General features: G+C 38.1%; 1 protein-coding gene across 1 annotated transcript; it reads right to left on the bottom strand.

Moving 5' to 3' along the window:
- Positions 1-3,247: 3,247 nt before the first annotated feature.
- On the bottom strand, positions 3,248-12,407 carry LOC140230444 (cilia- and flagella-associated protein 53-like). The gene is made up of 7 exons (XM_072310599.1): positions 12,127-12,407; positions 10,969-11,198; positions 9,186-9,359; positions 8,491-8,794; positions 7,784-8,002; positions 6,407-6,623; positions 3,248-5,707 (listed from the first exon to the last, which is right to left on the bottom strand). Exons 1-7 carry the CDS (start codon positions 12,193-12,195, stop codon positions 5,379-5,381), a joined length of 1,542 nt encoding a protein of 513 aa, XP_072166700.1. The 5' UTR covers positions 12,196-12,407; the 3' UTR covers positions 3,248-5,378.
- Positions 12,408-13,521: the final 1,114 nt, after the last annotated feature.

Here is a 13,521-nt window from a genome sequence, read left to right as displayed (position 1 = left end):
TAGTCCTGTGCTGAAAGAGGAGTAAGATTATTGTGTATTTTGTACATCATAATTAACCTGTCATTTTCTCTGCGCTGTTCCAGAGTGGTCCAATCAGTTACAGGGACAATAAGAATAATTCTTTAACCAAATTAATTCCACTTCGAAACCAAAAGTTAAAGGAAATTTGTTTTTACAACGACCTTCATCTGATGATTATTATGGTTGAGTGGTAAACAACAAAGTCCTGCCTTTGAAATTACGAACTGGCTTATAAAGCCAGTTCGTAATTAGCTCATGTACACATTGGTACAAATGACCTTTCTTTTTTCTCACTTGGTTAGGCACTAAACTCGTTTTCAAAGCGGCATGATGCATAAGTTTGCCCGACGTAACAATTTATGGAATTCATGTTCAAACAAAGAAATAACTTGCGTTGTGATCAGGTGATCAGAATACTCCATCAATTGACAATTTACAGGCATCCATTTCATTGTTTTGTATTGAATTCAGTAACAGCCTACAGTAATTCCTTTCATATTGCGACATACCATTCTTGCTGTCAGGTGGATGTGCTGGCAAGCACCATTTCGATAAGAATCACATGAATAATCATCGCATCACTGATGCTTATCTCAGTGAATTTACAAACCAAAATGCCTGTTGGTACAAATGACCTTTTTCTGCTCATGCGCAAAGTGGAATTACGAACTGGTCTTTGTACAGTGCCGTATATACGGCACTGGTTTGTTATCATACATAATTAAATCAGCATACATAAGATGACGTGTTTTCTGTGACTACAAATGAATGATCATGGCCGGCGGAACCGTGGGGGCCGTGGGGGCTCCACGGGCCCCCACACTTTTTGTGCACCATACAAAGGAATACATAAGGTGTCATCACTTTGGGCTCCCACACTTTTTTTTAACCCGGAAGTACGCAAGTGGCACTATCAATATTTCGACTGAAGACCTCTTTCTTTTTTCCTTGTCAGCTAAAAAACCCCGGAAATGGACGGGGAGAGATGAGCTGAGGACCCTTTTTTGATTTTTTTTTTTTTTTTTTTTTTTTTTTTTTTTTTTTTAGCTTGTCAGCTGAAGAAACCCGAAAATGGAAGGGCAGAGATGAGCTGAGGACCTTTTTTTTTCTTGCTTGTTAGCTCATGAAACCCGGAAGTGGGCCCCCACACTTTTGAAAACGCTCCGCCGGCCCTGATGATTATCTCATATTTTTAGTACTCGCTAGAAAAATTTGTTAATCTATTTACTTTGACCTCATTCAGACAACACTGCTTTTTTTTTTTGTGCACGAAAACAGCAAAACTTACAGAGGTTTTAAAATTGTATTCAGACAATGACTTTGCTTTGTTTGAGGCCTACTGTTAAAATGGTTGCATGCCATCGTTTTCTTCTGAACTCCGTTTTTCTTAACATTGAAACGTTTTGATGATTGTTGTGCAATGAATTTATATTTTCCATGAATTTTGCTTATTTCAAAACAAAACGCGGCTAATTTATAGCATCCGTTTTGGAACAAAGTCTATACACACTCCACATAATAATACAATATCATATGAAAGTCCCATTCCAATTATAAGTTTATTGCGAAAGGACTTAACTATAGTTTGTGTTAATTTGAGATATTTGCGATTAGGCTTAGTAAAGAATAGGAAAATTTCGGTTATTCTTAATCATAACTTCAAGAACATCCTCTGTTATAGGAAACAAGAGAGGTATAACTGGAGAGGTTTTATTTTGATCTATCTGGTGATTGATTTGTTATAAAAAGTTTAAAATGGCGGGGTTTTGCGATCAGTCTTAAACATTGATAATGCAGTGTACTTTCTCGCCCTATAACACGTTGGTAATCATCATGAAACCCACAAATCGCTATTTGTTACTTTGCTTAAAATCGTTATTTATCCATTTCTTATTTGATGAAAAAAACCTGTGTTGTATCACTAGATCTCATTTTCTTTTTGTGCATGTATTGATGTGTGTGTGTGTGTGTGTGTGTGTGTGTGCGTGTGTGCGTGTGTGTGAATGTATGTGTTGTGGTGGTGATGGTAGTGGTGGTGGTGCATGAGGGGCGGGGTTACAACTAACTAACAATACTGATGTCAAGCTGTGCAGAAAACAAAAAGAAGGAGGATTTGCTGAAAGTACTACTTTGAAACTTCATTGATCTTTGGCTGCGTTTTTCAACTTTCCCATGTTTGAAACACGTTTCAGTACCCACTGTCAGAGTGCGTTTGCAAACGCCTGTCGGATTGCGTTTCTGGAGTTGTTGCGTTTATTACAAACTCAACGAGATTCTCGTGAGTCGACTAGGAGCACTGCGCAGCTCCATTTGGTTTGACCTGATGAGAACTCTACAGAAACGCGTTTCTGGCTCAAACTCGTTTGCGATCACACTTCTTTTTCGGCGTTTCAGAGATACGTTTCTAATCCCATTAATCAAAGCAACTTTGTGTTAATCAACTGCCAAAAAATCCCTGAAATTAAAGTAATTGGAAACCTTAATTCTGCGCCAGAAGTGAGTTGATAAACGCATCCATTGATTCAGTGAGAATTTTTGTTTACTTTGATACTCGTAGTTAACTGTACTTGAGTGAATGTCTCAATTATCCTCGCATATGAAATAATGTCAGAATAGGCATGCAAACAAATGTCACGTCTATCATATAGTTTTATTCATCTTTTCAAGTGATTAAGTGAAGAGTCATCCTCATTTTGTTTTAATTGTAACTCATTTCTTTTGTACCAGTTTATGTGGATTTTGCCAGTGAAATTCATTGTTCAAAGGTTATTGGCTATATTATTAACACAAACATAACAGACAGGGGGGGGGGGGAACTACTATCCAATTTGATTATCTACTTTTGACTATTTACACTCATACACATACGCTCACATACACACGAACTTTCAGTTTGATTTCAATATTGTACAGGTAAGTATCTTTAACAATTTTGTCCAATATTTCTAAGATTGGTTTCAAAAGTTGATATGCTGTGAATGTCCATGGACAGCTATGACTATGCGGTGATTTTATGTAAGGCTCATTATGTAATAGATATGATTCAAGAAGAATGTTCAATATTTCCATCATGACAAAATATTCACATCTCAAAAACTGGCATCATCCTTAAAAAAAAAAAAAAAAAAAAATATATATATATATATTATTATATATATATATATATATATACATGAGACACAACAGACAAACAAACAAACAAACAAACAAACAACACATAAATTGATGCATTTTCTTGGATAACATTTCCATATATGTTTTAATTTTCATCCTTTAAGAATTTCCTGACCAAATATCCACAGAAAATGACATATCATATGTACATGTATATACAATACACTATTTACATGCTGTCTTTTGAATACAAGTTTACACATTCTATTTGTGAGTGTGTTGCAAATCCATAAAGTGGAATTTGTATCATGTTCCCTACACCTGTACATAGAAATCTTCATCAACCTGCAGTTGGTTTAGAATAAGACTGACAATAACTATATCTGTGTGCTGTGTTGGATCTCTTCTGGCTTAGAACTGATGCCATTTCAACAGTTCAGGCCAGAAACAAATACTGCATACTTTTAATTCATTATAATATACGAATATCAACAAATATGGACGGACACAACCAGCCTTATTCTACTTTATCTTTGGCCAGGAAAGATGAATACAAAACCTACGGAAATGATTTTACATGAAGTCTGGTGTCTCTCATACAAGGTCCAATGAAACATACTTCAAGCAAACTGAAGAATTCATATGCAAGAGAAATGTGGATTTTTTTTTTTGTGGAAATTATATGTACATGGATGTAAAATTGCGCAATGAAAATATAACACACGTAGTACCTGTTGAAATATACATTGAACCTGCTGAATATCATTATTTAGTCTGATTTATAGTGGTATGAATGACTTTTTCTCAATGCATGTGTTAAACTGCTAATAAGCATGTTGTCTATGCTAATTCAACAGCAAACTTTGGCATATGACCCAATAAATTCATATGGACACTTTCAAACCATATTTCTGTAACTTAAACTGACAGGTACATACAATGTTACATTTCAAACATACTTCTGGCTATAAATAAGAACATCAAACTAAAGAAACAAGAAAGAAAGAAAGCCACATGAACAAAAAATTGGACAGAGTATAAATAGAGGAAATGTTCCAGTCATATATGAAGTGTTATTTAACTTCTAGATCACATCTAGGCTGGGTGATCTCTTTTGGTTAGTTCAAGCCACATTTGCACAATTTTATGTACCATTGGCTCGGATGCACAAAGATAGCTCAACACTAGTCCATGCAAATTTTAGATGTGTGTCTGTACGTGACACATCACTCATGTCACCAGACATCAGTGATTATATCACGCCAACATACATATATGCAAATCTAAGTTTGCCTTATTTTGAGGTGTTATTTTCATCAGCATCAGTTCACTTGCAAAATGCCTAAAAGTAAGAACACTGTGATAAACATGTTGTTTCAGTGGGCAGATGGTGATGTAAGGTTTAAAAAATCAACCTTGAATCAAACACCATTGGTAAGAATGAATGTCAAAATGTATGAACATAAGGAATATTTGTATTTGTTGAAAAAAAGAGAGATAAAAATGTCTTGAATGTCTCTTAAAATCTCTCTAGATATCTCTTGATATTTAACACAAATTTACACAAAGTCAGATGATATATGCAAATATACAATAGAGTCATGCACATCTCACAGTGTAAATAGAAATCAATTACAAAATCAAATGCAGTACAATCAGTTACCATGTGGCAAAGTAATGTAAACTCTGCCATGAGTTTCATTTTGACAAGGCTTTTAAATATACTCCACGATTCTTGTCCTTGACACATCAGAAATCACTCTTTATTCAAATGTGATCATACAGACACAAGAAAACCATACCCGCTTTAAACTTGTTAGCAAAATTAGATTAATTTGCAAGAACATTCTGTTTTTTTCCACACTTTTAAAATTCTCAGGTCTTATCAATTCACTAAGTTCCTTACAAATTTTCTAGCAAAGTGACAAGACAAACATTTTGATGTTGCATGTAACTACAAATCATTTTTTCTCCACTTTTTGTTTCTTTCTTTATAGTAGGGGATGAGAATACAAGTCTCCTACAAACTCAATGTTTCAATCTGAAGAAAAAACTCAACAAGGGGATCATTTATCTGTTGGTCACCTAAATGCTCTGCTTTGAATAAACCATACATAGCTCTGCCACAACTTCTTGTAAAAGGCAAAGAAGGTACCTTAAAGTATAACAACTATAGAGCAGTAACCCCCATGTCTAAATGAGGCACACAGACATTAAACTATTAGTCTGTAGACATGATAACTTTAAAGGGGCTTCCCAGCCATCATATGTTTTCTCCTCAAGGGGTGTGCCTTATCGATGATTGGCCTAGCGAGGGCCTCCTTCAGCTTAGCCTGGTATTGAGCTTCCGTCTCTAGACCCTGGAGGTACTCTCGGTACTCTTCATCCCGCGCGTGCTCCTCCTGGCGGTGAGTGTAGTCCATCTGGGCCAAGAGGTCCTGCTCGTACTCCCTGTTGGCCCGTAGGACCTGGGCCTGTTTTTCATCCTCCAGCCGCTGGTGTTCCTCCATGGCCGCCTGCATCTCGGCCCGTTCTTTGGCCAGCTCTTCCTGGGCCTTGGCATTAGCAGCAACTGGAAAGGTGAAAGGGAGAGAAAAAAAAAAAGGACATACAGGCAGGAGTTAGACAGAAAAGCACAGAAATAGGGAGAACAGTGCATAAAATTAGGACCTTCATAATATATATTTTTTTTCACAACATATTATTTTCCAAAAATTTAGACTTACTGAACTTATTTTCAAGCAAATATACGGCATCACTTTAAACAGTTTCTTGCGAATGACAATTAGACATTCCATTTGAACTGGCTTGACTTTTCATCTACCTGTCTTGCTCAAAGTCCTTTTTTTTCCCCCTTTTTTTTTAAGTTGAATTAAATTTCGTTGCTGGGGCGACAAGACCTAGTATCTACAAAATATCAAATGTTTAGGAGAGCCAAAAGCATGACAGCCAAAGCACTATATGGGATAGCCTTTCCTTTGACATGCCATGGTGGCTTCATTTTTTTGGGTAAGACAGCTAGGATTTGGACAGGACATCACTTAACTGGTTACCTGACCATTCAATCCAAAAAAGTCATTTTCACCAAAATTTCAGATACGAGGTCTTGTCGCCCAAGTGATGTTATGATACTAATATTTTCATATCATTTGCATTTTGCAATGAGGGTCACATGGTTTCCAGCTTTCACTGTGAACTCTGCATGACATTCCACAGCAAGTAATGATACTGCATGCAATACAATTGAAAGCAAATTGTCTTGCAGACTTACGTCTTTCTGTCACTTGCTGCTGGCGGATGGCCAACACTTCCTCCATCAGCCTCTTGCGAGCCTTGCGCTCCTTGGCCCATTGAGCCAGCCTCTTCTGCCACTGACGCTCCACCTCTGATGAGATCATGCGGTCAATCTCTGCCTCCCGCTCCTGCTCCATCAGCATCTGGTCCTTGAGGTACTGACGGTAGCGCTGGTCCTCCTCCCTCAACTCTTTCTGTTTGTTTGTTTGTCGGTGGACATAGAGAGAGATAGCAGGATAGATGAAGACAGAAAGAGATAGAGAAATAGAGAGAAAAAAAAACACCAAATTAATAACACATATTTTGAATGAAAGACACATTTTGATGTGTGGTTTAGGATATGACACAAGCAAATAAGACAAAAAAGAACCTGATATGAGTTTTATGATGCTAATTAAAGCTAGCATACTGATAATCAATGAAACAGGAATCAGCATACAAATCGAAACAAAAATCTCCACACGCAATATTTCTGACTGGTGAAAACCCACATATTTGCATGACATGCTTCTACAGTTGCTCAAACACAAAACATTTGTGAATGAAGTGATGATTAGCCTCATGATGGTTGTATGTGATTATGTTCTATTGCAATTACTGAGGACACAGTCTTGGACACATTAATTATCCAATAGCTATTCAAATTTTTTTAACTCTTTATGTGCCATGGTGAATAGCCCACACATGCCACATTATTCTGATACAGCAACGTAGCACTGCTTTGGAAAAACATTCTGTTTTTCAAATCAATGTAACTTTTATAGATTTTTGTTATCCTGGACACGTAATGAGCAACATTTTAGAGAAAATACCAAGCTTTGCTGTGATGTAAACTGTATGACAATCTATGATTGTTTTTTTCTGTCATATGACCAGTATCTACAATTTTGTTTAGAGGCATGACTTTTGCACACAAAACAGTGTCAGAATCTTAGAATTTACTTGCAAAACAAGAAGGGAGCACCACTTGATAGTCAATCACCACATAGAAGGTAAGCTACATGTGACAGGAATGGAATTGTGAGAAACATTCACATTGCACTGTGGCATTTGGTGATTTACCAATAGGTTAGGGTGGTTTTGTGCGTTTGCCCAGAATATGCGAAGTTGACATGCTGTCGACTGAGCCGGGCGTGTGAACGTGGCACATAAAGAGTTAAAGAACATATTTTTAAAGATTTTCCTGTTTTGCTTTCCTTCTGCTTGAATCAATTACGTTCGATAATAACATCGCAGCAGGCCGTAAGAAAGCTCTGTGTTATGATCATTTGTTTGATGTTAATCCAAAAACTCGAAAACTCAGAAGCAATAGAAAAGAGGACTTTAAAGATGAAATCATGGTACATCTTCCCACCTTTCTCTGGGCGATCTCCATAGCTTCATTCCTAGAGTCTTCCAGGAGTTTCTCCAAGATCTTCATGTCCAAGGCCAGTTCCTCCTGGACTTCGTTGGCCATGCGTTTGGCCTTCAGCTTCACATTCTGGTCCAGACCCTCTCGCATCTCCCGTTGCAGGGCTCGCTTCTCGGCCAACGCACGCTGCTCCTCCAGCTTACGTAGCTTTGTCTCCTCTTTCTGTGAGCCGAAAGGGACATGGACTCTATAGTGAGTTGCCATCATACCCGACAAACAAGCCACAAATTTGTGGCTTAAAATATTTGAAGACAGAAGATTTCTAATCAGCATTGGAAAATACTGCTCTATGATTACTTGGCAGTTCAATCTATTTCAATGCAACTTCAATATGTAGATAAAATGTGCACTTTTTGTGATAAAAGTTTAGAGGGTGGTAAATATTTACCTAAGATATAAACACAAATTTGTCAAAAGTTAAGTCTGTAAAAATGTCTATTTCTGATTTATTAACTTTTGGAGGCATGGTCAGCTTTGAGTAAGGTTAGCTCTTTAGGCAAAAATCTGGTAAGTGAACTACTGTATACAGTGGATATGGTGTGAAAGCTCCCATTAACTGAACTCGCTGCATTCAAGCTCGACAAGTGAAATACTCAGTGCTCATATAATCTATTGCAATACTTCTGGTCAAAAGATAAGATATTCCTTACCCTGAGTCTGCCGCCCTCTATCTTCAGCCGCTTTTCTTCTTGCCTCTTGGCGTCAATGGCAGCCATCTGCTTCTGTAGTACATCCAGCATCTCATGATTACGTACATGCTGCGCCTGGGCAATCTTCTCTTCTTTAGCCTCCTTAGCCAGCCTGTCCTTTTCCCACAGGTCAGCATACATCATCTCTACTTCTCGTTCGTGCGCTTCGATGCGAGCCTTGGTTGCCAGCTGGTCACTGCGCTCCATGCACACTTCGTCCATGTGGCGACGAGTCAGGGTAGCACGTAGCTCTTCACACTCCTCCCTGCATTGACACAAAGTGCATAAATTGTTGATAGTACAGGTGACTTCTGTTACAACTTTGTAGCAACAAACACTTAACAACTTTGTTGCAACGAAGTCCTTTGGACTGGCAGTTTTCTTTCATTATACTGAAATTTTGTTATAGCTGAACAGTTAAGTTTATAATAAAGATATAGATGATGATTTAGGGAATGACCATGTTCATTACAATGGGAACGCACTGTAGTTATGTACTTTTGATCATGTAAGATCACATACTGTAGATGTTCCCTTAGTTATCACTTCATGATCAAGTTTGGAAATTGGTGTATCTATTGTGAAAACACACAAATTAATATTCCCGAGTTTGTAGAAACATATGAAATCAGATTATTTTCCTTGATGTCACCTACCTCCATTTCTGGTCCAACTTCTCAGCCACAATCTGTAGCCTCTCCTTCTCCCTCTTCTCCTTCAGGAATTTTGCCCTCTCCCTCATCTTGGCTTGTCTCTCAAGCAGAGTCTCTTGGCTGGCCTCCATCTCAGCTAGGTAGGCTACCTCTTCAGCTGCTAGGAGCTCTCGTAACCTGGGTGGTAGTAGGTGTGGTGGGAAATATGACAGTAGGTGCATTAAACAAGCTTGAAAGTTATTGTGAAGGTTCAGCCAGGTTAGTATGCTTTAAAATGAACATCAAATCTCACAACATCCTCAAGATGAGGAGTGAGATATAAAATTCTTGTGAATGTTATATTTTCTGTATAAATTAAATTAAATAAATTAGATGAACAAGGTAGTTAAATTCACTGTATTGAGTAGATAACACACTGTTATATGGCCCCAAAGATGTAATATGGTATTTAATACTTCTACTGCATGCACTCTTAGTTTGAAGTTAATAATTGTGCTTCTTGGTAAACTCTACAATATCATTCATGAATACCATTATGCTCTGTTGCATTGTTTTATTTATTCTTCTTTCACAAAAGAGAATGGGGGAAAAATTCCACGATATCTACTGGGGTTATCTAGAAAACTCACCCAGTACTGGTACACTAGTAGTAAAATACATTCTTGAATACCAATGAAGAGTTCACAGGGTGACCAACTTCCTTACTTTCTCATGTTGCATGAAATTACTCCATTATCTTTGATTTTTTTTAATTTATTTATTTTTTTACTATTGATATTGTTCCGTTATCAGATATCAATTCTCCCTTAAATTTCCAGCACACAGCTGCAGCAGCAAGTCTGCATAATACACAAAAGTAGCCATCATGCCAAACTTCTCTTGGGTAACTAATTCACCCTGAAAATCAACCAAGCTGCAAAATAATTCAGCTTGTTTTCACATAAATGAAATACTTTAAAATCAATGTTATATTTTTTCTTTACTGGTGTAAAAAGTATTGTATGACTACTGTTTTGACTTTGGAACCTGATTGACATCAAATACGAGAGGCCATGCTAGCCGATTCTGGATCCCACACTCCAGCTCACAAGTTTTCTCTTCATCCTTCTTTCCCTGCACCTGCAGAGAATGGAGCAACCTTAAGAAGGATCCTGCAATCTTCCCATCACTCAATGTCTTTAACAAGGCATTAAAGGGGATGGCTAGTAACCGATCAGTGGGAATCTGTGGGAATGCTGAGGGATGATTGTTCCAATCCTTGTGGGATTCATTTAAGAGTACATTATATATCTACTGTTGTGTGAAAATTATTTGCTTCAGAACGGTCTCATATTCAAGTAATGTGCAGATTAATGCCCCGTCACTGACCAGGCACGCTAACCTGGAAACATTAAACTGCACATTACAGTACTTGAATATGAGACCATTCTGAAGCAAATGATTTTCACACAACAATTATGTACTCTTAAATGAATCCCACAAGGATTGGAACAATCATCCTCCAGCATTCTCACTGATTCCCACTGATCAGTTACTAGCCATCCCCTTTAAGGGAAGCCCTCATCTAGCATCCAGTTATGCCAATGATTTTTAGCAGCACTTCACATGTACATTACTGCACAACATATTGTTCACTCTATGTAAATAATGACTGGCCCTTGAGGGCCCAGTCTCTCAAAGTGCCACGACGGCATGCACACCACTCTGCAGTGCGCTGATCTTCAACTATGAAGGATGCACTTCTACAGAAGAAGAAGAAGAAGAAGTTTCTCAGATCATCACACACCTCTGTCTCCTGTCTTCTAGTGTGAATTCATTCTGCTGCATCAAGCTCTTGACACGTCTCTTGACCGTGTTCGATTGAATACGTCTGTCTGTGACCTTCTCCCAGTCGTTCTTCAGGTCACACAGGGCGTTGTACTTGGTCACTGCCTCGGCCTCCTCCCGCTGGTCATCACGCTTTCTCCTCTCCAAGATGAGATGGTCTGGGGGGAGCTTGCTGGGCATCTTGGCTCTCTGTGATTATCAGTGATGGCAGATACAAACATGCAATCTTCACTTTAAGTAAGGACTAAATAAATATTTCAGTGTCATGCACAGTGGGTAGGTAGACTCAGTTAATTTTAGAGCACGAACGTTAATTACACACCTGTACATAAATTCAGGTCTTTATCATGAATGTACGCGTATGATTGTGCTGTGTCATTTTTACTTTTAAGTTAGACTGTGGTGTAGTTATCACTCTTGTCATTGGAGTGAGGACTAGATAGATATAGGTTTAGTGTATCTTTATTTTTTTTTCCACCTTATATAATACATGCATACACAAAAATGTGACAATAATATGACAAATACAGCATGACGTGACAAAACAAACAAACGAGCAAACAAACAACCAAAGTTATCAAGTGAAGAGTTTAATGAGAAGGCAATGGGCTTTTGCTTTTGTGTTCAAAATAAGGCCCTAAAATATGCACGATTATTGGTACTTCACTTGTTTTGACATTGAATTCGTACAAGAGCAGATGGTCTCTGAAACCCTCAACTAACGTTACAAGGTTATAACTTATAATATAAAATATAGACTCTCCTGGCCTGATAAACTGGTGTCAATGTGTCATCTAGAATTAGAAATATCTTCTGTTACAGTTTTGTGTTCGCATATCAAATAACCCATGCCATAATCTGGCCCATGCCATGGCCATTCACAAATATCTTGAAATCAGTCATAAATGTCTAGATGTGTGTACAGTGCAGGACCGACCTTTCGGTATAAAGCAATGTCTATATGTGTCAAACCTTCATCTTCCCCTTAGTTAAGATTAACCTTCCAGTTTCTTCGAATCTAAATAATTTGGGTAGTACATTCGTACTGTTCAAAACAATCTAACCTAGCTAGAATATCAGAATATGAAGAAATTTAGGCTACGAGAACAATACTTACGATGGCAACAGCATGAGGAGTCGGCCCGGTGAACTCCCGGGTTCGCCGGGGTTTTTGGGCTGCCAACATGGTGACTGTCTGTTGTAGTTTCAACCCCAAAAACTCTGGTGCCAAATACTTGAATCCACAAACTTATCAGATGGTATGAGAAGGTTGTGTCCAAACTTTTGGTGCAAATGGTCGGTCAGTTTGCTGCAAAAGATGACGTGACTTTATGCATGTTTATTGTCCAGCTAGCTGGGTGGTGTAGTTACGGGAAATAGCCGCACTACATAAATACACTGTTGTCGCGCCGTAATTCCTGTACGTGAGAACGCATGCATGCGAACTAGCAATGGCTTGTGTACACGGCGGCCACAGACAGCAGGCACATCCACTCACTGGCGCAGGCACCGTGCGGCTGTTGTGTGACGTCAGTCACTATGGTGACCAACAAGCTACCGTGCATAATTGCACGCAAGGTGTACACACAGTTTACAACATAGGCATCCCCAGTTCCCACTGGTAGTCGAGAGATGTCGTTCCTCGATGTACGACTCCGTTGATGTCAGTCCAGTTAATTCAAGGAGTTTTTAAGAGGATGTATTCCTTAATGCCTATAAGTATTCAAACAGCTGTCAGTTTGTCTTTTCCACCGGCTGACAAGAAAACAAAAACAAAGAAAAAGGGCTCAGCACAATTCTGGTACCACTACAATCGGCTGACAGTTTGATGGTTTTGCTTCAGAAAAAAGAAAAAGAACATAAAATTGAGGGGGCACAAGCGCCCCTTTATTTTTTTTTTATTTCTTTTATAAAAAACAAAAACAAAACAAAACAAAACAAAACAAAACAAAACAAAACAAAACCAGGGGGCACCCGGTGCAACCCCCTGGATCTGCCACTGGATACTACAATCCTCTGAGTAATGTAATGCGAAGATTGGTTTTGAAAGCTGGCATAATGTCGGGTATATACTAATTACTATTCCTTGTGTGCTAGTAAAGGAAATGAACATTCAGCAAAAATGATAAAGCATAAACAAAAGTCAGTCCAATCCAGAAATTATGTGCAAAAGTGTATATCTGAGCTATAAGTGTTTGATATTGTACCCACCTAGAAAGCCGATTTACCACTCTTCCGATTAATTCCGACACATGAAATTGCAATATAAAGTAATGCCAGGGGATGGTAAACTGAAGGCACAATTTACCATTTGCATGCAAATGAAACAAACACCCAGTTTTAATGCTGTGAAATAGTTCTAAAATGTGAGTTAGGGATAGAAACAGCCAGTGTAAAATTTTGAATCAGTATAATTAATGTTAAGTAGTGTTACATCTATAAAATGTGAACAATGATTATAATAACATTGCTTGTAGATTTAACCGTCTACAGTTATGGTCTATTGAGAAAA

This window comes from Diadema setosum, chromosome 7 (assembly GCF_964275005.1).
Source record: "Diadema setosum chromosome 7, eeDiaSeto1, whole genome shotgun sequence".
Taxonomy (NCBI): domain Eukaryota; kingdom Metazoa; phylum Echinodermata; class Echinoidea; order Diadematoida; family Diadematidae; genus Diadema; species Diadema setosum.
This window is presented reverse-complemented; position numbering and strand designations above follow the sequence as displayed.

What these genes read in the sequence shown, in the direction of transcription:
- LOC140230444 (XM_072310599.1), bottom strand. Translation starts at nt 12,195, where the DNA reads ATGTTGGCAGCCCAAAAACCCCGGCGAACCCGGGAGTTCACCGGGCCG. An exon ending in CTCCTCATGCTGTTGCCATC is followed by an intron (nt 11,199 to 12,126) that starts GTAAGTATTGTT and finishes TGATAATCACAG; the next exon opens with AGAGCCAAGATGCCCAGCAA. An exon ending in GCAGCAAGTGACAGAAAGAC is followed by an intron (nt 5,708 to 6,406) that starts GTAAGTCTGCAA and finishes TCACCTTTCCAG; the next exon opens with TTGCTGCTAATGCCAAGGCC.